We start from the raw sequence: 23,441 nt of genomic DNA, 5'->3' as shown, positions 1-23,441 counted from the left end.
CACTGAGAGAGCCAGCGACATGTTTGCGTGTGTGTGTGTGTGCGTGTGTGTGTGTGTGTGTGTGTGTGTGTGTCCGGGCAAAGCGCTTACATTTTCTATCTGCTCCTGCAGTAAAGCGATGATCTTCCTTTGGCCGTCCACCACCTGACTCTGGAAGTAAATGACTATCCTGGGAAAAAAAGACAGAAAGTCAAAAACATGCAGAGTGTAATTAGACAACCTGCATAATTACAGTGTTTAGAAATGTAAGTTTAAACAGTATATTCTGTTCGCCTGCATCATCCTGCTACAGTGTGGTTCTTAAAAGAGTGTGTGTGTGTGTGTGTGTGTGTGTGTGTGTGTGTGAGAACTCACAGAAAGATGGCTGCTCCCACAAACAGGAAAAGGGGATTTTCCACCAAATAGGTGTGAGCATCAGCCAGAAAGGACAAGCTGCGGTTTTCGTCAACCAGCTCAGCAATCCTTTGTTTCCCCGCCTGGATCATGGTTTTGTTCCCACGGAAAGGATCGCATGACCCTGAGGATGGGAGCCTGTAGGCAGAACAAAAAGGCAAAAAAAAATAAATAAATAAAATAATTCAACGACTACATGCATTTCTATTTTTCTGCATTCACAGAAACAACAGTCTCTTTTGAGATTGTTGTTTTACAAAGGTTGTTTTCACTAAAAGTGACTGGATTGAAACTGCAATCGTTGTTGCCCAAGAGTTTATCACAATTTTTGTTTTGTTTTGTTTATTTCCCTGCATTTTTGCAGGTTGTCCAAAAATATCCCTACTTCAAGCTCAGATTCTCTTTTACCATCACTTGTGACATGCTGCTCCATATGTCTGGGAAATCCATGGTCCATCACCAAATTGCTCCTAAATTGTTGGACATTTTTGATCTAGGGCAGGGTTTTTCTTTTAGGAATCCTCTTTAGGACCCAGATGTGAGACTTGCTGGACTTTCTCCAAGGCAACTGGACCTCTCTCCTTGAGGTTTTAAATAATGGCCGATTACGGTAACATTTTACTAGCACCAGTTTCTCTGCATAAGAAGAAGAATTTTAGGAATTTTAAAGCAAACATTTTGCTCCTCTAACTGAGGGCTAACCTTAAAAACACTGAAGTGCTGCTCAGAGGTCATTTTGTGGCAACTACTTGCTTTTTAAACGATTTCCACACCTGGAAGTTTTACTAAAATCAGTAGGAACTGCAACGTCAGTCCCTATTCTGTGTTTCATTGGTGAGCACTGATGGATAACACGGTGCGGGGCGGCAATAGAGACGGCCGCATCTCGAGTCGTGTCGCGGTACCTCCACATGGTGTACGTGACGCACACGGAGGAACCGAGGAAGGAGGGGAAGCACAGGAGGGTGATGAAGATGGTGGTCATCTGGCTGACTCTGTATGGCCGGCTGGGGGCCTGGCAGTTCATCATCACGCTGCTCTGTGGGAAGGAAAGACACAAACGCAGATGGTCAGAGGGGTCAGAGGTCACCTGGAAAACCTGAGAGCCGAGTGTGTGAGAAGCATGGATGTTGTGCAACACGACTAATGATTGTGTGAGTAATCTATAGATCTGCTATTGTGACGATTAATCGATGGCTAAATTAAGTTGATGGCCATTTCAATAATCGATTAATCACGATTAATCGTTTCAGCCGTAGAGTCAAACCAAACAAACGTGAAAGGTAATAAAGTTGTAACTGAGTAGAGTTTGATACCATCTTAATGTAGAAGAGCAGCAGCAGTTTGAGGATCTGCACAGCAGGCAGGAGGGGAGTGAAGAGAAGACCCAACCTGGAGAGAAGAAAACGGACCACCGTCACAGCACTCTGTGTGTGTTTATATATGTGTGTGTTTATGCTAGCAACACGGTCGGTACCAGGCCAACGTCTGTCCGTAGATGAGGTCCAGGACGTTCTTGGCGATATCAAACCCCGGTCTTCTGTTTCGCTTGAGCACTTTGTCAGAGAATAACCTGCAGAGAAGCAAGGAGAGGCGTTGCTAATGTGAAGTTAGCCAGCGCCACCTGGTGGCAGCGCTGAAAACTGCCACCAGGTTAAGCTGCTTACTCTGTTTTTGGCTTCAGTTCGTCCTAATTAAAAACAACAAATGCAACAGATAACATTATGTTGGCTTGTAATAGTCAATATTATATTCAGGGCTTCAGCTACCTATTTTTTTTTTTTTTGTTTTTAAGTTATCGATCATCTATTCTAATAAACAAATTGCCACATTCTGCAGCTTTTTCCATCCAAGCCTTTTATGCAATATTAGAAATAAACTAATAATTTAGTTCCTTTTTTATTTTAAATAAGAAAACAAACATTATTTAGCCCAGAATGTAAGAATGTATCGTTCATTTGATTAATGCTTGATCATGTGCAGCAAAGGATTCTGGTAACAACACTGTGCAATCATACTGTGATCAACAATTAGTTAATTTTCTTTATTTTATTTTATTTTATTTTTACATGAATCTGGTTAGCTTCATGTGCTAACCAGCTCATGTCGCTCTACAACATTAGAAACTGGCGATGCTCTCCTAATTGATGAGATTAACTTTCTTAAATCACGGTTTCTTCTGGCAGGTTGTGTTACTAAAACATTAACTTGTTCGTATGACCTTCAGCGTTTTGGACAATTTGCCGCCCAGCGCCAGCACTAAGGAGGAGAACACCTCCACCCTCCGAGTGCAACTCTAATAAAATATTCAGCAGGAGGCTTTTGGATTATAAAGGTTCCTGGAATCCGGTGTGCTTTCAAAAGCAGCACTAAGAACATTCAGCTGTTGAGGATCGACCCACCTCCAAAGCAGCTCTCCAAACAGGGTATCCAGCAGAGAGAAGATGAAGTCGATGACTAGGAAGCGGTAAAGATCCTGACCAACAAAACTCTCCCAGCACTTGAATGTCTACGTAACAGAAATCACGCAGGATAACCAACGCACTGAAGAAGAAGAAACACAAGGATCGTCCTTCTCGAAAGCCGCTCCGATAAAGTTACCTTGTCATCGTTGGCGCTGCCAGCCACCCGTTTCAACCAATGGAAGCAGAGGACTCCAAGCACGCTCACTTTTAATATCAAGTTCCTATAAAACACAGACGGATCCAGAGATGCCTCAGGTTCTCTCAGCACTGAAACAGTTGAGACGCGATTCGACAAGAATCCCACCGCTGCTCTTACCGACTGAGTGAAACAAACGTGCGCAGAGATGGAGAGTTGTACTTCTCCATCCAGGCTGTGAGCTGGAAGAGGATCGGCAGCATCAAGTTGATGAAGGAGACGAGGACAGGCAGAGCCAAGAGGCTGGCTTCTTTTAGTAACCCTGGATCCCTGGAGTCATTTTCCGAACTTTCCTGCTGATTTTTGTAGAGAGGCAGATAAGATGGAGAAAGTTACGACGAGGTATTTGCCTCACTGTCATTCAGACGCACAGTTTCGTCTGTTGAAAAAGTTTTACACGACCGTTTACAGATTTTAATTATTAGTTTTGATTACAGGTCACAGCTAATGTGACGCACAGTGTCCATATTTTCACCTTTTGTTACGCTGCAGCCACCAACGTCAATGCATGTTAAGCGCCAGACTAACACAAAGCTGTGGAAGGAGGGAAGGTAAATGATGCATGTTTTAGGTGAAATGAGACCAAAACTGGACTTTTTGGCAGCAGGTGTAGTGGCAAACTGGGATTTCACACCATGACGGTGGCAGCATTATGCTGTGGGGATGCTTTTCTTCAGCAGGGACAAGAAAGATGGTGAGAGTTGAGAGGAAGTTGGATGGAGCTAAAGATAACTAGGCTTCTTTTTGCCTCCCAACTTTGAATAAATCTACCACAGAAGTTCCTGTTTGGACCTTTTTTTGGTACCACAAACCCACGATGCATCAAGTGACTATTTGAGTAACACTATTTGAGCGGCATGTTTGGTTCAATTACTCTTAAGGTCTCTTTTTGGTTTTTATGGACAAATAGTCACGAAACATGTGAAGCTACGATTGTGATATAATGTCCTGGTGAAAGTCTGGATTTAAATCAAAGTCCAGCTTGCAATAAAAATTAACAGTTTGAGCTATTCTAGATGAAAAAGATGACAGAGATAAACACCAAAACAGTAGTGAAAGATTGTAGTGAAAGATCTTCTACAAGTGATTTAGACTCTCCAGATTTTTGTTTATAAACAAACTACAAAACCAAGCTTTATCGACTTTACAGTCGTGCTCCGTTTTGTGTTTGTCATGTAAAACCTTCATAAAACACACACAAAATGTCAAAGTTAACTTCTGTATGTCAGGCTAATTAAATTGTCAATTAAATTGTGAAAATATTTAAATATATCCTTCATCCAACCGCCTGGGGGACAGTATCAATAAAACAGTGAATAACGATAATCATCGGTTTGTGCGATTGATTTGCCTACATAACAAAAGTGGCACAGTGAAACAAAAACATCCTGTGTCCAAAAACAAAAAACAAAAAGCAAAAAGCAAATCCACTCAGCCTTACTTTTTTGTGCATATAATCTGAGAAGCAGTAAATCCCGGCCACGCATCCAGCGGTAGCCCCAAGGCAGAGTGTCCAGCTGAGGCCATGAATCAGCAGTTTGATCAACTTGTCTAAGATCGTATTGCTGACGAGCCTGTGATGTGTGTCTCCCAGCAGCTCCTGCAGGGAGACGAAGTCGGGAGTGGTGAAATGCCAACATCCAAAACAAAGCAAGAAAAGGAAACTGTGACGGAGGCTGTGGAAGAATGTGTCGGATCATCACACTCCCTTTAAGCGACAGCGCAGGAAGGGAGGACGGAGAAGGAGGTGATTTTGTAAACGAAGCGAGTCTGCGTGTACCTTGAGCTGGGTGCAGATGTTTTCAGACAGCAGCTTGACCGAGCTTCTCTTGATGACCTTAAAGTCCCACGAGCAGAAGACCTTCATGGCCAACATGCCGTTGGACTTGTCGATCCTGAAGCTCTGACCAAACGACTTTGACATGCTGTCGGGAAGATAAAATGCAAATATTTCAGTCTCTGTGTTAATTTAAAAGATAAATTCCCGATATTTCGTTCAGAAAACCTCACCTGTACACAAGGATGATGCATGTAATGAAGAAGGACAGTCCGATTGTGAAAAAATATGCAAGTGGCATATTGTAGGACAGGGACCTTGAGTCGCACTCCGGTCTGGTGGAGTTGTTCTTCGGACAGTTCGGCAGCGTGTGGTTACTGTAGTATCCGTAGTACAGCAGGGTGTTGGAGAAGTAGCCCTGAGGCAGAACAAATGGGATTCAGACAGAACCTTTCAAGCTTCATTTTTTTACTCTGTACTCTGTAAACTAAAGTAAAAAAAAATAAAAATCTAACTGGAAAAACATGGCTTGGCATATTTTAAAAATAAAAAAAAAAGGACATAAATGGTTTTATTTATGTACATAAATGGATTTAACTGGAAATATTTCCACTGGCTCACATAGGAGATTTCTGATCAACACAGGAAATTTTACAATTTGATGAGATAACCATGCAAAAACGTAACGGTACTCCATCAACCTCTCATGCACCGCATTCCTCCATAGTGATAACATTTTTAAGTGAAGGAAGACGGAGAGCAAAGTCCAGCGTTTTAAAGAAGCAGTGCGAGTAATTACAATCGAGCAGGAAAAACTGTAGCAGTCACGGGAAGACAAAAACTGGAAGACGGTCTTGTTGACATTAGATCAGGACTAATTATGCCTAATTAAGTCGCTTAAACGCAGCTAAAATATTACATCTCTACCACTGGTGCAAAGTTATGGATTACTCAACAATCTTCTGCATTTATAAAAACACTGTCTTTATTTTATTTTCATATTACGCCTCTCTGTAATGCGTTGTTTTTCCTAAGGCGTCTTAGATATTCACCTTTTTTGCACCACAGTGGTTTTAGTGTAACCAAGACTGGTGGTAACAAAACACTCAAACCCAGCCATTCACATTGAGCATCGACATATTACGCTGCTTACCATCAAATCCGTTAAGGAAACATAAACCAGCTGACCTCAGTGAAAATTTTAGTCAAATTAGCTCGAGAGTCAACGCAGTCGTAAGCTAAGTATTCACTGATTTGAACGGGAAATGTCAGAGGATTTTACAGCATTTATGTACCAAAATATTTTATAGATCCAGCTCCAGTTGTACATTTTCAACCTATTTTAGGTTTTAAAGAGACGCGGCACCCCGCTTGGTGCCTGCCGAATCCTTTCAGACACGTTAAACGAGCCGTCAGTGCTACAAATCCTCAACTCATCTCGACAATATCAATTACGTGTCAGGGTGGAACCTCTGGGAAATAATCAGTTTGCTTAACGAGGAGGTCTGCACTGTTGAAGTTATTAATAAGTTTGTTAGTTGCAGCTGTCTGTGAGTCTACAAAAGGACCTAAAGCGAGCGAACCAACAAAAGGTTTGGCGAATGGCTCCTTCGAGCCGCTTACCCCTCCGGTGAGGAGCTCCAGTCCAGTGAAGGGCGTTCTGCTTTCAGGCAGCTCTGGGAGGTACACCGCCTGCGGAAACACCAAGAACGAACCCAAGACCAGAAAAAGGAACACGTTGAAGAAGAGGAGAGTCTTGAGGAACAGGAAGTAGGAGAGGACCCCGGAGCCGAAGCGCCCGCTGACTCTCTTGAGCGGCATTTGCCACAGCTGCAGGGAGTGCAGGAAGGACAGACAGCTGTACCAGCTGTGCCTCAGGGCCTGGGAGGAGATGGAGAAACGGAGGCAAGTTAGAGTCAATGAGGAGTTTTACGAAGGAGTACGCGTGCTTGTGGTTTTGTGGGTCAAAGCTCACAACTGCCTTGGCAGCAGAGCAACTGAGCTGGGCTGACGGCAGCACCTACAGGAAACACCCACTGATGGCAAACCGAGAGAAATCATTTAAATATGATGGAAAAATTCACATGTTTTCCTGTTTTCAGAGCATTTCTTTACACACTGTGTGTAGAAGGTTGGAGAATATTTTTTAAAATCTATTATGCATCATCTCACCTCCTTGGTTTTATGTCCCCTCACACCTTCACCTCTTAATACATTTGCTTAACAGTGACAATGCTGCAACTCAGTAAAATCTCATTAGTGCTTTTATCCTGATGTAGTTCACTGATAAAACCTGAGTAGTAGGTTGTCCAGTGTTTTATACACAGCAGATTATGCAGGACTTCACAATTATTCAGCATGCTGGTTGTTTGTGTACTGGACATCTGCCTTGATTTTCCCTTTTGCTGTTGCTATCAAATGCAGAATTAATCGTAATGCATGCAAATGGCAAGAAAACTCAATCAATAAAGAGTCGCCTTGTTATGCAGATAATTTCTTATTTGAAAACAATCATAACGAACAAATAAGGCTGCTGGAGCCGCAACTCATTTCATGACCTGATAGTGAGAGCTGTGCTTTCGCCACTGAATGTTCAAAGCGAATCTTCCCCTGTAGGAGTGAACAGCACAGTTTCTGCAGCAGGATCTTGCACAACACACACTTATTAAAAGGCCACGTACAGCACACACTGTTCAGAAAGCAGTTTAGGACATCAATTATATCAATAGTGTGCGTTACTAATATGAGCATCTTCCTTGAGAGGGGTTGAGCTGTGAAAGTTTGCTGCTGAAAATAAGCCTCTGGCCGGCGTGCAAAACACTACATGTAATGGAAAATTACCATTCCACACCCATCACCCGCCATTCTTCAGAATGGACAGGAAACTAGCTGGGAAACAGTGCAACAGAAGTGCAACAGTACAATGACCCCAAACACGGTCAGAGCTGTGATGAAACAATAACTCAGTGCATGTTTGTATGTTAAAACGGTTCAGTCAAAGTCCAGATTTAAATCCGAATGAATGAGAATCTTTGGAAAGAGACGAAAGCTGAAGCTCACGTGTGAGCACCGTCCATTTTGCAAAGACGAAGGGGCAAAAATGTAAGTATCTAGAAGGACAAAGATGGCAGAAACACTCACTGGTCACACGCGCACGCACATATACGCACACACACAAATTGGAGGGAAATGTACCCTAAACTTTTCAGACCATTTCCTTTTCATAAGTGCAAATGCCTTTCGGTTGGTCCACCAAGTCAAAATCCAAAGGAATATAGTTTAGTTTGTTGAAGTAAATTGAAAAAATGTGAAGTAAAATTGGTATGAATACTTTTGCAAGGTGCTGTATGTATGTCACCGTGTATACATTGAGGTTATATCTAACAAATGAGGCGAGAAACAATGTAACAAATCTTATTTTTAATAAGGTTACTTACTAAAATGATTTGAAATTTCAGATAACTGCAACAGGGAAGATTACTGCTGGAACGTGTTCGCTTAGTCATTTCCAACGTCAACCTCCTGGTGAGAGACAGAGGCGAAAATTATACAGATTTATCAGCAAGGTAATGGAGCGATAAAAGCAAAAATAATAATAATAATAATGTACCTGAGGTCTTTTTTCTCAGACAAATTCAGAGGCATTTCTTTGAGCATCCTCATTCGGTCAACCGCCGACAAGTCCTGCAGGTTTTTGACCAGTCGCTCCTGCTTCTTCTCTGCAACACATCCAGCAGGGCCGTTTTACACGTTACGCTTCGTTTCTGGAAAACGGTTTATTCAGGGAAGACGTTTCTGCACCTGCCGAGTCTGTAGTGTCCACCTCCACGCCGTAGCCTCGGATGCTGGGCCTGGCGGAGCGAGAGAAGTCTTTGATGGACGCCCTTTTCTGCGTGCGTCTCCGAAGCTCAGTGGTCCTGTTGTAGTACTGAGAGATGATGGCTCCCCGGCTGCGGCCTGGAGGACGAAAATGATCCGGTTGGTCAGCGTGTGGTATAATTCATCATCACGTTTCAACAAAAGGCATCTTACATTTGCAACAACATAAAAAAAAAATAATAATAATTCTGGTCTGAGCTGTGATCAACTTTCCATTTGGTTCACACATTTCTAGGGATGTTTATCTAAGTAAGAAGGGAAGCAACAGTGTGAACCGAGAAAGTCTGACTTCTCCTACGTGTTAAATTAAGCTGGTCTTGCTCCTCCAGAGGGACAGCGAGTCGTTTCCATGACAGCCGAGAGAAATCTCCCCCATAACTCTGGGGCTATTCAAAGTCCATTTCCCATTGGTGCATGTCAGAAAGACGTCTCCAGGGAAACACCCAGAGCTCAAACTGCCTTAGCCGAGTTGTTCTCATACAGAGGAACAACGCATCAACTCAAAACATTAGATTATTAATAAAACATGTATTTATTTCAGTAACTATATTCCATAAGTGAAACATTTCATAGATGATTTGCACAGACTGACGTTATCAAACCTTTATGATGACTTTCAGTGTACAGATCATGAAAGAAAACCACATTTAGGAGACATGTAGAATATTAAGTGAGACCAAAGAAAAATAACTAATACTACTGAAAATAATTGATTGATAAATTGATAAAAAGTAAAAGAGCTCCTTTTATTCTGACAAATTAGTCTAATTGGTTCGAATATTCTAATGAGATGTTCTTGAACGTCCTGAGATGACTGAGCTCCAAAACTCAGGTCAAACTCCAGTTTTCTTCTACTTTCCAATCCAGATAGTAAAACTGATCAGTTTTATGTCAAGACGCAAATCATTTCTCAGTTATATTTGATCAGGCCGATAAAAAAAAATATATATATATTTTTGATACAGAAATGTCTAACCTGCAGTAGCTGTCTGAGGCAGGAATCCCTGAATCAATACGGCACATGAGGTTGCTTTGACTTTGAATAACAATGGTCAAGATGATCAGAAATTATTAAAATATAAATTTAACAAATCTGCATTTCATAATCTAAGGTTAACTCCTTGAAATCAATGACTGAAACTGGAATAGATGATCAATTACTTAGATGAGGCTGTAGAATACACATAAAAAAAAGTCGGAGGAACCAAACGAAACGATCACAAGATAAATTGTAACATGTGACACAAAGAGATCATCTTGTTGGTTTTGGACACAAACCGACATATCTATCAAACCATTTCTGAAAACACGCAGCACCACCTGACCTTCCTCAGAAAGGAAGGCAAACTGCTTCCTTGTGAAACTCTGCTCAGTTGCGACACATCCGTTTCTTTTCTTAAATCTATATCCTGTGGCACCAGCGATGGCAGCCTGAGTAGAAACTCTCATCACTGACTGGGCCGGGCGACACAAAGCACTTCTTAATGTATGCTTACAAACCACAGCCACATACAATAAAAATAAACACACACAGTCATTATATCCTTAACAGGTTTCACCATGCTGAGGGTGGGCGTGGTGGTCTTACATTTAAATGCTGTTGAGGAGACACATCTTCAGTGAAGCTATTTAAAATCAGCAACGAACTGAGAACAGTCTCTTCTCAGTTTGTCAGGGGAACTAAAACACTCCAAACTTATGCAACCCGTACTGACCGATAGTGCGGCTCGGCATGGAGGAGAGGATCTTCAGGGTGGCTGAAGACCAGCGATCCTTGAGGAGAGAGTCCGTTTGCGTTTCATCGTCCTCTTCTGCAGCTTCATCGCTTCCTATCCTCCATCCCCGATTCTCAGAGGGTGACAAATACGCCACATTGTCTGTCAGAGTGGACACACACACCCATGCACTCAATCAACATAACAAGGTACACGCTGAGAAAAGAAGACTTTTGATTTTAAAAAGAGCAAATATATCAAATAGTATTAGTCAGAATGAAGAAGTCTGTCAGGGTAATCGCAAGTAGAAAAATAACCGATAATTGCATTTCCTTTAATTTCCTTCTCATTTCGCACGAACAATCTCCAATGGAGTACCTCGGCCCTTGTCGTCTGGGTTCCCCTGCAGATGCTGCAGCTCGATGGCATCAGACAGTCCCTCGTTCTGACTCTGTTCTGCAATCAGCTGGCTGAACGAATCATGAACCACGTTCTCGTCTGCTGGGCTTCTACCAGAGAAACACAAGGATTAAAAAAACAACAAAAAAAGGAAAATACATTGTGTACTGAATTGTTTCAGTACACAATGGTGGGGTCCTTTGAAAACAGGAAGGAAGTAAAAATACTGCAGATAAAATACAACGAATCAGAAACCCAGTGGGTGGAAAACGCAGTGATTTCAGTGTTGAGTGTTTATGTGGTCCTCCTTCTGGATGTGCTGATCAGAAATTATTAAAATATAAATTTAACAAATCTGCATTTCATAATCCAAGGTTATGAACAGGGTCGTCTGTTGTTCCATTTGTTGCCAAAAAAAGGCCCAAAGGACAGCAAGTCCATTTCCATTGAAGTCCATTGTTTTTTCTCTCTACACAGAGACCGTAAGGAGGAAACGCATTCAAGCATGACTTTGTGAAAACTGCACTTCTTCCAGGAGCGGACAATGAACTAGATGTCGACAACAGATCACTAGGAGAGAGTTCAATTTTACATTTCCTCGTATCTTTTCATTCTCCCAGGCATTTTGATTGAGGCACACTCCCTCAGCAGGCAGCGTGAATGAACAAGACCCAACATGAGAAACCAAAGGGGAAAAAAAAAAAAGAAAAAAAAAGAACAATGGTTAGGCTTACTCCAGTCCAGCTTCCACTGCGGGGTGACTCAGATCAAAGTTTACATTTTGAGCCATTCTTCTTCTCTCAGCTCCTCGATCTCAAGAGCGGTCACACCCTCACTTGACCGGATCTGCCCTCCACCCCGAGCATGGCGTTCAGTTCTTCCTAACCTGTAGGAGGAGGAAAAATGTTAAGAGGAGGATGTGTGCTTAAAGTACGCAAAAGAAAAAAAAAAAAAAAAAAAATGCCAACAGTTTTCTTTTCACTCCGGCGCTTCGGTCGTGTCTCGGCTCGTCCTCAACTGGTTTTACCAACACAAAGACACAAACAGAAAAAAACTGACTTCACGCCAACCACCTTTGGTGTCACCACATCTTTGTGGAACAGAAGTAACAAAAGTAAATGTGTCACCACTTAAAAGTATTCACTGATTTAAAGCTGTAAATATCTTTATTTTTTTTGTCCCTGCTGCCCATATTCGGAGTCCTCTGTGATAAGAATGACGATTATGACTCATGTTTTCGTCTCGTCATGACGGACTACGTCACTTTGTCCGGACCTATAACAGATCTATTGTGTGTGGCTGAGAACGGCAGTCGCCACCACAGAAGTGAATATTTATGAGAGAACGATGACGGCCAACTGGAAAGAGTTTCTTTTGTGGGACGTTTGGACCGAACAAGCCGCTCTGCTGTAAATCTGGCTTTGTTTAGGTGTTACAGCGCCATTAACGGTTTCATCAAACATCCAGAGAGAATATGCCCCGTTGCTTAAATGCATCGCAGATGTGAACTTACGCATTCGTGAGGAATTTAAGATTCAAGAGAACCGAGGCCAGACGTGAATTAACGATCAATACAAACCTCCTTACAAGAACCATCATCAAAAGATGCTTTCGAGAAGGAGGGGGGGGAAAAAAGTGTTTGTACAGACAACAGGTCCAAATAACTGAGGACTAACACTCAACGTTACAACAACATTTTGGTCTTTATAAAGACTGTTGATGGCAGTAAGTATGCTGGACTGGATTTTATTTTGGGGAACTGGAGTAAAGGGGGGTTAATGCAAATGTATTTCTAAAATAAGTAGAAATAAAAACAAGATGTAATTTTCCTTCCATTTCACAATCAAATGCTTTGTGTTAGTCTACGACTTAACCTGCTGTAAAATGCAGTTAGAGCTGGTCGACTAGCTTCTTAATAAAGGAGTTTTGGGAGTCTGGTGTTTAGTTTGAAAACAAATGAACATCAGAGTTCATATCTAGATTCTGTAGCATTTACCTTACTTATTACTAATCTGACTTGGTATATTAAGATGTTGCAGACAAAAATTGAGGTAGTAACTTTCCCGTTTTAAACTAATGTTGGTGTGTTCTGATACCAGTTTTCACCAGACAGAGTATTCCAGTTTAGGTACTTTCCGATTCAGAGTAGTTAACAAGTTGGAACTTATACTTTCACACGATAACTTTTGAAAGTAAATACGTTTTATTTGGAATAGTGTGGCTCCTGTTCCTTTTAAAAAGATGTCATCAACAAGTTTTTCTTCCGAGGCAGAAGAAAAACTTGTTGATGACACCTTCTTAAGAGATTGTTAATGACACCTTCTTTTTAAGAAGAGACTGTATTAAGTTATAAATAGAGTGTGACATACAGATTGATCAGTCTTCGAATGCACCATCACATTATTCGTTAACGGATGCCGTTTTCGCTAGATTTTTAGATGTATATATTTAGACCAAATCCAAAAAGAAGTTCAGGCCGGCTCCACAGAGGAGCTGCGTCTCAAAGGTGTGTTTTGCACAGCTGAATGGTCGACGTGCGAGATTGAAAGATTTCTCAAACATGCATGAAAGAATTAAGGCAACACTCTGTGTTGCCTATGTATTTTGATGTGGGGAAACAACATATAAGATAATGTAAAGCTAAATAAAAGCCAATATTACATAATACTGCCCTTTTGATAAGCCTGTGACGCATACACAGAGAAAGACAAATGACTTTGCATGAAAATGTTGTGTCTAGTTCCACTTTTTCAAGAAAAGGAACAAGTAGGAAGGAAAGTCAGGTGCAGATTTTCATTAGGCTGTTACAAGTGCAGAATAAATAAATATGCATGCAGCTACACCCTGCTCCGCTCCTATCAATCACACATCCCAGGTAAAAACAGAGTTATGCTAATTACTGTACCCTACTTGGTGGTTGTCTAATAATAAATCAAAGCTTAATTAAAATAATATGTTGGACTTCACTAAACTAAAGCCATTCAATCATACCAACACCAATCCACACTTGATTTAATCTGTCAACAATTAGCGATTAACACGTAAATAGAGAACAGCTAACCTTGGTGGAAAATAAAAACTATAGATATGTGCATCATAATCACGTGAATTTGCAAAGATTTTTTTTTCTTCTAAAGAAGACGGCGAGTTTTGTTTTCTCATGTCTTTATTTTGTGAAAACCACATTAGAGGAGTATAAATCTCCTCCCTAAATCTGCAGATCTATGATTCTGTTTAACATAAAACACATGTGTTTTATTTCCTTCGATAACTTAAGTAGTATTATGTTGAACTGAAACGAGATAAATTGACTTCAGTAAAAATTAAGAAGCACTAATCATGAAACAACAAGATGAGCTACATGTTCCTCAACTGAGCCAGTAGTTTTGAATCCAACAGGGGAAAAGGGATTAGTAGATTATCACTATCTGTGCCTGAAAGATAAGCTCCAATCTATTATCATGTCACTCGAAACATTTATGTCTCCCCCTCGCCTGAAGTGTAATAAAAACAGAACCTTAACCATCAAAACTGAACGTACCGAGTTGTGGGCAAAGAAACACAAAGAGAACCAGGTGCAAAAAAGAAGAATGAATGTGAATGAGTTCATGTTGGAAGTGTCGGTTTAGTTTTGGTGGTGAATTATGATAATAAACTAGTTCAATTATAATCTGTGTAAACTGCAGAACTTAAGACTGGCTATTGTTGAATGTATTATCCGTAATGGAGCTGACTAATCCGAGTTTAAAATTTATGAGCTTTTGAAGAGACGGTCTATCTGCTGCCTTTCAGGACGCTCCGTTGTGCTGATGCATTGAATGCCTCATCCACTTCCTGTTTACGTGAACTAGCAACAGAGAGCACAGCAGGTTTTCTCTGCAGATTTCACCACTTCATATGTCATACTTTTTGATTTAAGACCAATATCTCCACAGAAATGTACAAACTTCATCCAGTAAACTGGTGGTAAATTTGCACTTATCTATAATAGACGAAAAAAAAAAAAAAAAAAAAAAAAAAAGCTGGTTTAGCAAAGGACTATTAGCGGCTTATTAGCGGTAGGCTCAATCGTCTGGGTGGAACTCAATATTTCGCCTGACAGAAAAATCCTGCGAGAAAAAAATATACATGGAATAAACAAGATTAAATAGTCCTGTCAAGACAAAACTTAAAACATGTGACTGACGTGCTCTTAAAGCATCCAACTCACTTTTTAAAATTAATTTAAGAAGCTTCATGTGCAATTTTAGACACATGAATTTAAGACCTTTCATCGGACATCTTGCAACTGTTCCAGATTCACTGAGTCTTACAAACAATTTATTTTCTAAATAAAAACATCTAGTCCAGAAAAGTTGTGTCAGGTGTACACAGCTTTTAGCAAAAACATACAGCAGAATAATTACGGAACTAGACTTTTTGTCATTGTGGATGAAAATATGAACTGTTCTACATACTATTCTGTTTGCAGTCAAAATATCTGGGAGTCGGGGGAGGAGGGGAGGTGGGATCTACTATAAAGAAGAGAGATTTTAACTTTCAGCATTTCTGACCTGTCACGGTTTAGTCAAAGCTCAGAACTACATTCAAAAAAACATTTCGGTCACTTAACGAGGGGTAGGGTGCAAACAAACGTCCTCACAATCTCATAGATTTAGAGAAGTCTTGCAAAGCAGAGTGAGTAAATACTCAGGTCAAGATGTGACCTGTACATTGAACTCAACACTAAGACAGCTAATGCAAACAGCCTTTTAAAGTGTCCAATCACAGGTTGCTATATATAAAAGGTAACTTGCCCTGTCATAAAAACAACATGCACACAGCGCTCAGCTGTGTGAGATAAGACAAAGACCCAGACACTTTTCTCAAGGTGAAGGTACTGCTGGTTGAGTCCTCAGTAAATAAAGTTCACACAGCGCACATGGAGCTCTGAATATCCACCAGGAATATAACCAAACAGTTTGAAAATGTCCTTCTGAAACTTGGTTTTCTCTCACGTAAAGTCCCGTTACACAAGCTACAGCCAACAGATTTCCCTTGTTACTCTCTCACAAACAGGCTTTGTCCCCATTACCAGACTTTTCTAGGATCATGTTGCACTTTTTTTTTTTTTTTGCCATACTCCGAGCGTTTTCTGTGCAGCTCAAGACATAAACAGTCCTCTTGAGACCCTTCAGTTAGAGGCGGATACTGTGGGAGTGGGACACAGCGCATGACCAATGAGTCAAAGTTGAGCTCTTGTCCTGCCAAATTAAATATACTTGAAACAAAGAGAGGAGTGGTCGACCACTAATCCAGCCTGATTAGAGTTCAGGCTGGATTCAGACAAAGATGACGAAAAAGAAAAACTCGTGTTACAAAACATCGATTTGAGTGGATTAATGTAGACATCCAAGGCTAAAGATTAATCAATCCCTTGCATCATAAGTAAGTATGTTTATTATCCAGAACAGAAACCAAAAGGATAGTCAGCAGCATGGGGCTAAAGAAAAGGAAGGAGTTTGAAGTCATCTGTCCTGTAAACTCTGACCGCTTTAAAGCTGATTGCCTTTCTAGCTGTCTTTAGCTTTAAGGCAATCTCACAGTTCTTAGAAAAGGTACTAACAGATTCAGCTGTGATTTAAAGCAAGGAGGGAAGAGCGGACAAAACAACGAAACGTGTCAAAACTTAGACTAACGTGCAGCCTCTAAACTCCAAGAATTCAATTTAGAAATTCACGACTTTTCTAGACTGATATTTGTAGAGTTGCTACCTAAACGTTGAGGAATTAATTTTGATTGAAAATGGCTCTTAGGACACAGAAGTTGAATATTGTCTTTTTCTATTATTTTGACAAACAAAGCCCCATCATGGGGCATTTCTACCAAAGTGGTTCTGGTGCTAAAGCAGAGCTCATTTTTCACTTTTTGTGGATAATCAGTGTTTAATTACACAACACATATTCTTATTTATCTCAGTATCTTCACAAACAGAAGCCCTACTATCCCCAGATTTATTTTTAAGTGCTATTTTTAGCAATAAGTTGTGCTTTTGTCGTGCTTCACTATCACAGTCAAAGGATCTGCAGCTCTGCTGGAGAACAGGAGTTAAAAGCACAAAATCCCCTGGCGGCATCAAAAGACAGACGCTGTTAAAGAACCGAGTCGGAAATTATGTTTGTGAATTTCAGGAAATATCTGTGAGCTCAGCTCTCTACGCAGCACAGTAATCTACTTAAGCTTCGGGAGAAGTAATATCACAACCTGAAGATGAGAAAGAGAGAGCTGTTGCTATGCTTACGCTAATGTCTTCAGCTTAGCACTGGAACCAGTTTAACAGAAGAGGAGACGGATATCGGCATCACCAGCAGTAACCTGGTCAGTGCACGTTAGTGCATTTGTTGTTGTTTTTTCCAATGTCACATGCTGCTTTTATTTTAATTATATGAAGCACTTTGAAATGCCTTGCTGCTGAAATGTGCTATACAAATAAAATTTGATTGATTTTGATTGATTGATCACTGTCATTTATTAAAAGCTTCAATATCTAAAGACTAAAACTCTACTTCGCAGTTGTCTTGAGATCTTGGATCAGAACATTTTATATGTTACAGATTGAAAGCCGAGCAACATAAAGACCCAAGAGTGTCGGGATTTAAAACAAGCATGCATATGACACAGGTAAAAGGTATTTTAATGATCTTCTTTCTCAACATACTTTCATGCTGCAACATCTGAAGTCAAGTACACACAGCTCAATGGGATCATCATTCTATTACAGTAAAAAGCAGATGCTCAAAAAAAGCCAATTCTAAACAGTTAAACAGTTATCCATCTAGCCCGCTGATGTTGATCACCCTAACCCAGCATCTGTTGACAATTACCAAAACAACAATGTTTTTCCAACATTGCAGGAATCCAGTTACAGTTTAACTTCATACTGAACTCTGTTCCAGACCTATAATTGCCCTCACTCAGAGCAGGGGATTCTAAATTATAGGTTTGCCGTCGAGTCTTTTAGAGATATTGAACTGAATGGAACAAAAAAGTTCCTGTTGTAAACAGAGACAGAAGAAGAACTCTGAGCCCAGGGCAGAACAAAGCTACCTGCCATCACAGAAACAGGAAAACTCTCCGATCAGATTGTGAATCTGAAACCTCCTCCGCCTAAACAGCTCCAAGCTCCGGGCAACAACAAAGGACAGTCTCCCCCATCCTCACCACTTATAACACCGACTCTCCTCTGAGTCCTGCCTGTTAAAAATGTCCACTCGCCTAAACTTTAACTGACGAACAGCGGCGGAGAACGAGACAACTACTTTTAGAGTCTTCGGTAACCTGACACAGTTGTAAATAACAAAATAATTGGATTTTAAACGTGAAAGAGTAAAGAGGTGGTCAAATAAAGCACAGTTAAACCGAGACAGTGTTTAACTTACCCACCAGCTAACTTGACAGCCAGTTCAACCGACCCACCAGAGGGACTGTCAGTCAAAACTGCAGTATTGTGCCAGCAGCGGGGAGGAACCATTAACGAATTGCCTTTTAACATTAAAACAAAACCGATACAGGTTTGACATTGGTTTAAAACCAAGTCTATTTGTTTAAATATCCAATGTAGACTTTGAGGAGTTTCAAGTTATTTTTTTTGTCTGTATCCTATTTTGTTAGGTTATCGACTTAATGTAAAGGCGACCCCCGCAGAGCAGGCGCGGGTGGTTCAGTCCTACTCAGACTCGCCGGTCTTACACACAAATACCAACGGAGGCTGAAAGTAGCTTTTCAAACGTGGAAGAACAGCAGCGACCTGCAAACGACAAGTCTTTCACATAATATGAAATGACTCGGGACGGAGTTGTATGGGACAGAGCTGGATTTTGTCCCGTCTTCCTGTTAAGAACATCCCCACCCTGAACAGGTTCCAGTAAACAATCTTGGAGAGGGGCCAAGTTCGCGCATAGCTACGATAATATGTTTTTGGGAACACACCGAGCTATATATATATATATATATATATATATATATATATATATATATATATATATTAAAAAAAAGTTACTTATTTTAAATCAATTTTAAAAAAAATCAAATTAGACCATTAAGGATGGCTCAGCAAAGCTGTCCTTATATAGCAGACAGTGTGTTTTTGCTGAAGTGACCCACTTTTTCCACCCTAATTACTGTTGAGCCCTTAATTGTGATATTTCCAAACCAGGCAGTGATCATTTTAAAATGAAAACAGGTGACCCAAATGACACTCCTAATGTATCAGTACCTGATGTCTGTGCTTGAAAAATGTCTAAACAAACAGAAAGAAGAGCATAATTATGTGAGTAAAATTGATAAATGATTTTAATTTGAATCTGAAAAGTATGGGATGAATATATGCGTTCAGCCCACCAAAGTCAGAACTTCCCATTGTAACTCACCTGACTCAATGATTAATTAGGGTTATTAATGGTGATGGGCAGATTCATTTAACCAACTTTTAATCAGTGTGGATCAAATTTCTAGATTTATTTTTGTGTTTTGCAGAAGAAGTTGCTTTTTGCACACAAAAAGGTACTTGACCAGCATATCTTTTCCACACACCAATCTGAGGTTTCCTGTTTTTTATTTTTGCTTCTAAGTGTAAAGATATGCAAATACTTTGGTTGCCAACTCTCTGCTTCCTCTCCAAGTACTTTGAACAAAAGCTCAACAACTTCTCCTCTCTCTGTTTCCATTCTTTGTCTCAAAGCCAAACTCTAACATCCCTTTGTTTCTGGCCAAAGCAGAGTGTGTCTTTGACAGTTTCAGTAGAATGGAAACCAATCATGTGGAAACAGCAGCTTAGAAATGACGTCGATACCATTTAAGAATGTATTGACTGGAAACCTCAAATGTCTTTGTGGTCTCCTGAGAGTGGGTGTAAAACGTCTTTGTGTTTCATCACCTCCTTTTTTTCCCCCATCTCTCACTGGCTACGTAAACAGTGAACAGCTTCCCTGAGAGGAGGCAGTGATGTCGACCTATATGGCCTAACAGGTTTGTGATCTATTTTTCTAATTAGCAAAAGTGGAAACTACGACAAGAAGGAGCTTGAACTTATGCTAAAAAATTCAGTTTAAGACAAATTACTACTAACTTTTTGTTGGATTTAAACGACACATCAGAGTCAGTCATGAGTCAAGATGTTTCACCTCATTCCTTCCCTAAATATCTCTGTGCTTTTTGCCTCCCACCCCAGTGTGTTTGTGCATTTCTTCTCGACAGGCAGGAAGCCCTGTCATGTGACTTCCTGCGATCTGTCAAAACTTCAGCCTCAGTTTGGACCAATTTTACACCTGCTCCACCTTGAGAAACGGAAGCGGTCCCAGCAGTGCGAGACAGAGCCGGTCAGCTGTTCAGAAACACTTCTGCATGGCGTCTGCTGCGAGGCGTGAAGCGGGGCGTTTTGATGCAGGACTCGGAAGTGACTTTTCACTTTTTTGAAACTTTGAGTTGCAGCTCGAGCAGAGAAGTCGACAGTATGTGTTGCTTTTGAGGACGGACAGCTTAGTTTGCAATTAAAGAGGAAGTGCGTTGGGAGGGACAATGGAGGGCCAGAAAACGGTGAACTTCACGAGACTGTTGTCAGGTAAGAAACATCTCAATTTTTCAACTCGGTGTGTGTGTGTGTGTGTGTGTGTGACAAAGTGAGATAAGAGAGCTTGTATTTTCTACAGATGTGTGTAAGGCGATCAGAACTATTAGCTCGCAGGCATAAAGTTCACAGGAAGCCTGTGTTTTGCGCTGTTTCATGAAACAGGTTTATGTGCTTGGCTCTCTGAGGAGCTGGTTAGTCTGTGTTTAGTTATTTTCAAAACTAGACTTTTAAGTCGCAACCTAAAGTCACCTCTTCTCCTTTTAATGAGAACATGGCTGAAGATGATGGAGATGTGCTGGACTTTGACTCCTTTCTTTTTTAGTTGTTCAGATGTAGGTTTCCTGCTGAGCCTCTGATCATTGCTCTGGGATTCAGCTATTATTGGACAGACTGACTTGCACTTAAGCAAATAATCTCAGGAAATTACCCTGAAGCTTGTGATTTTTCAAAAGGTTCAAGACTAATTCAACCTTTGGCAGGACTCTATGTTGTTAAACTATCTCAGATTAGTGCATTTGCAGAGACGGGTTTCTGTTTTGCGTGAATTCAACGTACATTGTGCCGATTTGCTTTTTTGCTGTCCGAACAGACGAAAGCGTCCAGTCCACCCTGTCGTCAGACTCATGTGAGTACTACCAGACAGAGATATTTGACCTGCTGCCCAGTGTCCAGGCTGTCCGGTCCCAGCAGGACAGCTATGATATGCTGAAAAGCAGCGAGGCCTTCAGGTCGGGTGGCCCGCGACCCGACGAGGCCTTCGGCGCTGAGAGCCAGTCAAGAGGACCCAGAGACAAGCTGTCGCTGCAGCCACTGCGAGACCTGCCCATTTGTATGCAGGGGAAGAGGAGCGCAAGGTGGGAACATTTATGAACATATATATTTAAAACTGTAGTCTGTTTTCTAAAAGTGGAACTGCTAACGTAAAATAAGGGGTCACAGCTTGCACTTGATTCAAATATTATTAGTTGTTGGTGCTAAAAAAAAAAAGATTTCTTCAAAGTAGAACAAAGTTACTGTTTTTTGGAAAAATATATCTTCTGTTTTTAGTTCAGTGCTGTCAGACTATGGATAACCACTTTCTAAACAAACTTTGGTGAGAATCTTGAAGCTGAAGTGACCGCTGTAGTTCTGGTCGTATTCCTGCTGTTGAGTGAATTTCAGACGGCAACAGTTCAGGATGGGCAGGATTTCGTAACTGTGGTCAGAGCACCATGTCTGAATCATGTTAACTTTTTCAGAGCGTCGCTTCAACTTTCTTCAAATTCTGCGGTTTGCAGACATTTATGATCGTATTTAATACAAACACAAACTGCTTGAGCTTCCTGGAAAAGCCAGGCTCAGCTTGAAGGATGAGTTGAGAGGTTCTGTCATCCAGGAGGATGACAGAGTTAATTTACTTAAACTGAAAAGTTTTAATCTCGGTGAGATTCAGTTTAATGTTACACATATTTCAAGTTTAACTTTGTGCCCTTTAATGTTTGGATGTGTGACATATTAAGTATGTAAAAAATATACATTTGCTGTTAATTAGGGAAAGGAGGAAAATGCAGATCAGCAACATTGGTTTCTGGGAGTCATGGAGGCGGAGCCAGAGCATCAACAGGAAGAGGGTCTGGGCTCACATGAGGGAGGCGGGAGCCAGCTTGTTGCCTTGGAAACACACACTCCACAAAATTCAAGGTAACAGAAACTTTGAAGACCCGCGTTTCTTTTTTGCACCTTTTGATCCTGTTTTTTTTTTTTTCCCCCGTTGATTTTCAGGGAGGTTTGGCGTCGGAGTGAAGTCCTACTTTGTGTTCCTCAGATATCTGATCTACTTGAACCTGCTGCACTGTGCTCTGATCAGCGGCTTCATCCTGGGGCCCACAGGGTTTTATGGCAAAAACAGCAGAGGTATGGTTGTATCTAACTCACCTCTGGTATAACGTATAAAGCAGAAATGCGGTTGAGACATATGTGGAGTTAAATCTCGGTTATTTCACAGAATGGTTGCGATTTGGCGGAGACGACTCTGTGTTAGACTTCCTCGTGGGAACGGTAGGAGTCATTATTCTGTACATGAATGCTGATTGTTTTAGACGTGAAGAAAAGCCACGTTGTCATATTTTAGCTTAAAACAAAAGATGCCTGCTGTAGGCCACGCATGAGCACATGTTCTGCTTCTTTTAAACCAGGGACTTCTGGCTCGTTCGCCTGTTTTCTTTGGCTTCTACACCAGAGGCTCTCTGGACCACGACTGTCTGAACACACCCCTGCTTTACCTGGCTGGGATCCTCTGCATCATCTTCCTCAGTCTCATCATGGTTGTCCGCAGGTCAGTAAACCACAGCAATGCTGCAGAAACATCAATCACCCTCGGTTTACATGGGATCTCAAAAATGTGCCTGTTAAAATGCCAGGCTTTAAAAATGAAACCCCAGAAACTCATTTTAAAGCTTTTTCCTCACAAACCTTCAGACATTTAATCCTTGGTTTGCACGTTTTTTTTTCTTTTTCCTCCCCTTGCAGAACAATCGTTGGCTACAAGCACACCTGGATGCTCGAGAAGCGAACCAGCATGAACGTGAGCTTTAAGGTCTTTTGTGGCTGGGACTACACCATCCAGCATTCAAAGTCTGCAGAGCTCAAGCAGAGCTTCATCAGGAATGACCTCAAGGTGAGTGAAGGAGGAGACACACCTGCAGGTAACAACTTCCTGTTGGGCCACGCTCACAGCTGCCGACCTGATGCTAGAAAACAAAACGGTGCCGTTTGAAACGGCAACGGCGTGAAACTCTTCTGTGAGCCGAGTGTTGGAAAGCTGAGACGTGTCTGGCCAGAATGCAACCATTTCAATACTCCTGATGGGAATCTTTTTACGGAGGCGTGTGATGTTTCACACAGATCCAAAATACATAGAAAACTAAGAAATTCAGGAGCTGGTTAGTAACGCAGCTTAATAGTATTAAAAAAACAAAAAAACAAAACGATGCCTGTCAAAGTGCCAAAAAAAAACAAACAAACAAGGTAC

The 23,441-nt window shown here is 41.1% G+C and overlaps 2 protein-coding genes across 12 annotated transcripts in view; one reads left to right on the top strand and one right to left on the bottom strand.

Moving 5' to 3' along the window:
- Positions 1–18,792, bottom strand: part of tmc6b (transmembrane channel-like 6b) — a 20,485-nt gene extending 1,693 nt beyond the window's left edge. The window contains exons 1-19 of one of the 4 annotated variants that reach the window (XM_007570162.2): positions 18,553–18,792; positions 11,559–11,710; positions 10,804–10,934; positions 10,426–10,587; positions 8,633–8,788; positions 8,442–8,550; positions 8,269–8,353; positions 6,455–6,712; positions 5,065–5,249; positions 4,835–4,979; positions 4,496–4,654; positions 3,175–3,350; positions 2,995–3,079; positions 2,796–2,902; positions 1,871–1,966; positions 1,710–1,785; positions 1,299–1,432; positions 355–531; positions 91–169 (exon numbers count right to left, since the gene is read on the bottom strand). In XM_007570162.2, the coding sequence (XP_007570224.1) occupies positions 91–169; positions 355–531; positions 1,299–1,432; positions 1,710–1,785; positions 1,871–1,966; positions 2,796–2,902; positions 2,995–3,079; positions 3,175–3,350; positions 4,496–4,654; positions 4,835–4,979; positions 5,065–5,249; positions 6,455–6,712; positions 8,269–8,353; positions 8,442–8,550; positions 8,633–8,788; positions 10,426–10,587; positions 10,804–10,934; positions 11,559–11,614 (2,376 nt within the window). In that variant the 5' untranslated portion in view covers positions 11,615–11,710; positions 18,553–18,792. Of the gene's footprint in view, positions 1–90; positions 170–354; positions 532–1,298; positions 1,433–1,709; positions 1,786–1,870; positions 1,967–2,795; positions 2,903–2,994; positions 3,080–3,174; positions 3,351–4,495; positions 4,655–4,834; positions 4,980–5,064; positions 5,250–6,454; positions 6,713–8,268; positions 8,354–8,441; positions 8,551–8,632; positions 8,789–10,425; positions 10,588–10,803; positions 10,935–11,558; positions 11,711–18,242; positions 18,389–18,552 lie in introns of those variants that run through there. The other 3 variants (XM_007570161.2, XM_007570160.2, XM_007570164.2) reach the window with 3 other exon arrangements.
- The window catches only part of tmc8 (transmembrane channel-like 8), a 12,047-nt gene continuing 4,728 nt past the window's right edge, over positions 16,123–23,441 (top strand). Inside the window, exons 1-10 of one of the 8 annotated variants that reach the window (XM_016680753.1) lie at positions 18,886–19,132; positions 19,339–19,365; positions 19,779–19,830; positions 20,059–20,422; positions 21,021–21,285; positions 21,963–22,111; positions 22,193–22,324; positions 22,416–22,468; positions 22,606–22,745; positions 22,940–23,087. In XM_016680753.1, coding sequence (XP_016536239.1) covers positions 20,380–20,422; positions 21,021–21,285; positions 21,963–22,111; positions 22,193–22,324; positions 22,416–22,468; positions 22,606–22,745; positions 22,940–23,087 — 930 coding nt within the window. In that variant the 5' untranslated portion in view covers positions 18,886–19,132; positions 19,339–19,365; positions 19,779–19,830; positions 20,059–20,379. Of the gene's footprint in view, positions 16,252–18,885; positions 19,133–19,152; positions 19,831–20,032; positions 20,423–21,020; positions 21,286–21,962; positions 22,112–22,192; positions 22,325–22,415; positions 22,469–22,605; positions 22,746–22,939; positions 23,088–23,441 lie in introns of those variants that run through there. The other 7 variants (XM_007570155.2, XM_007570157.2, XM_007570154.2 and 4 more) reach the window with 7 other exon arrangements.

This window comes from Poecilia formosa, unplaced genomic scaffold, assembly GCF_000485575.1.
Source record: "Poecilia formosa unplaced genomic scaffold, Poecilia_formosa-5.1.2 Scaffold256, whole genome shotgun sequence".
NCBI classification, from domain to species: domain Eukaryota; kingdom Metazoa; phylum Chordata; class Actinopteri; order Cyprinodontiformes; family Poeciliidae; genus Poecilia; species Poecilia formosa.
This window is presented reverse-complemented; position numbering and strand designations above follow the sequence as displayed.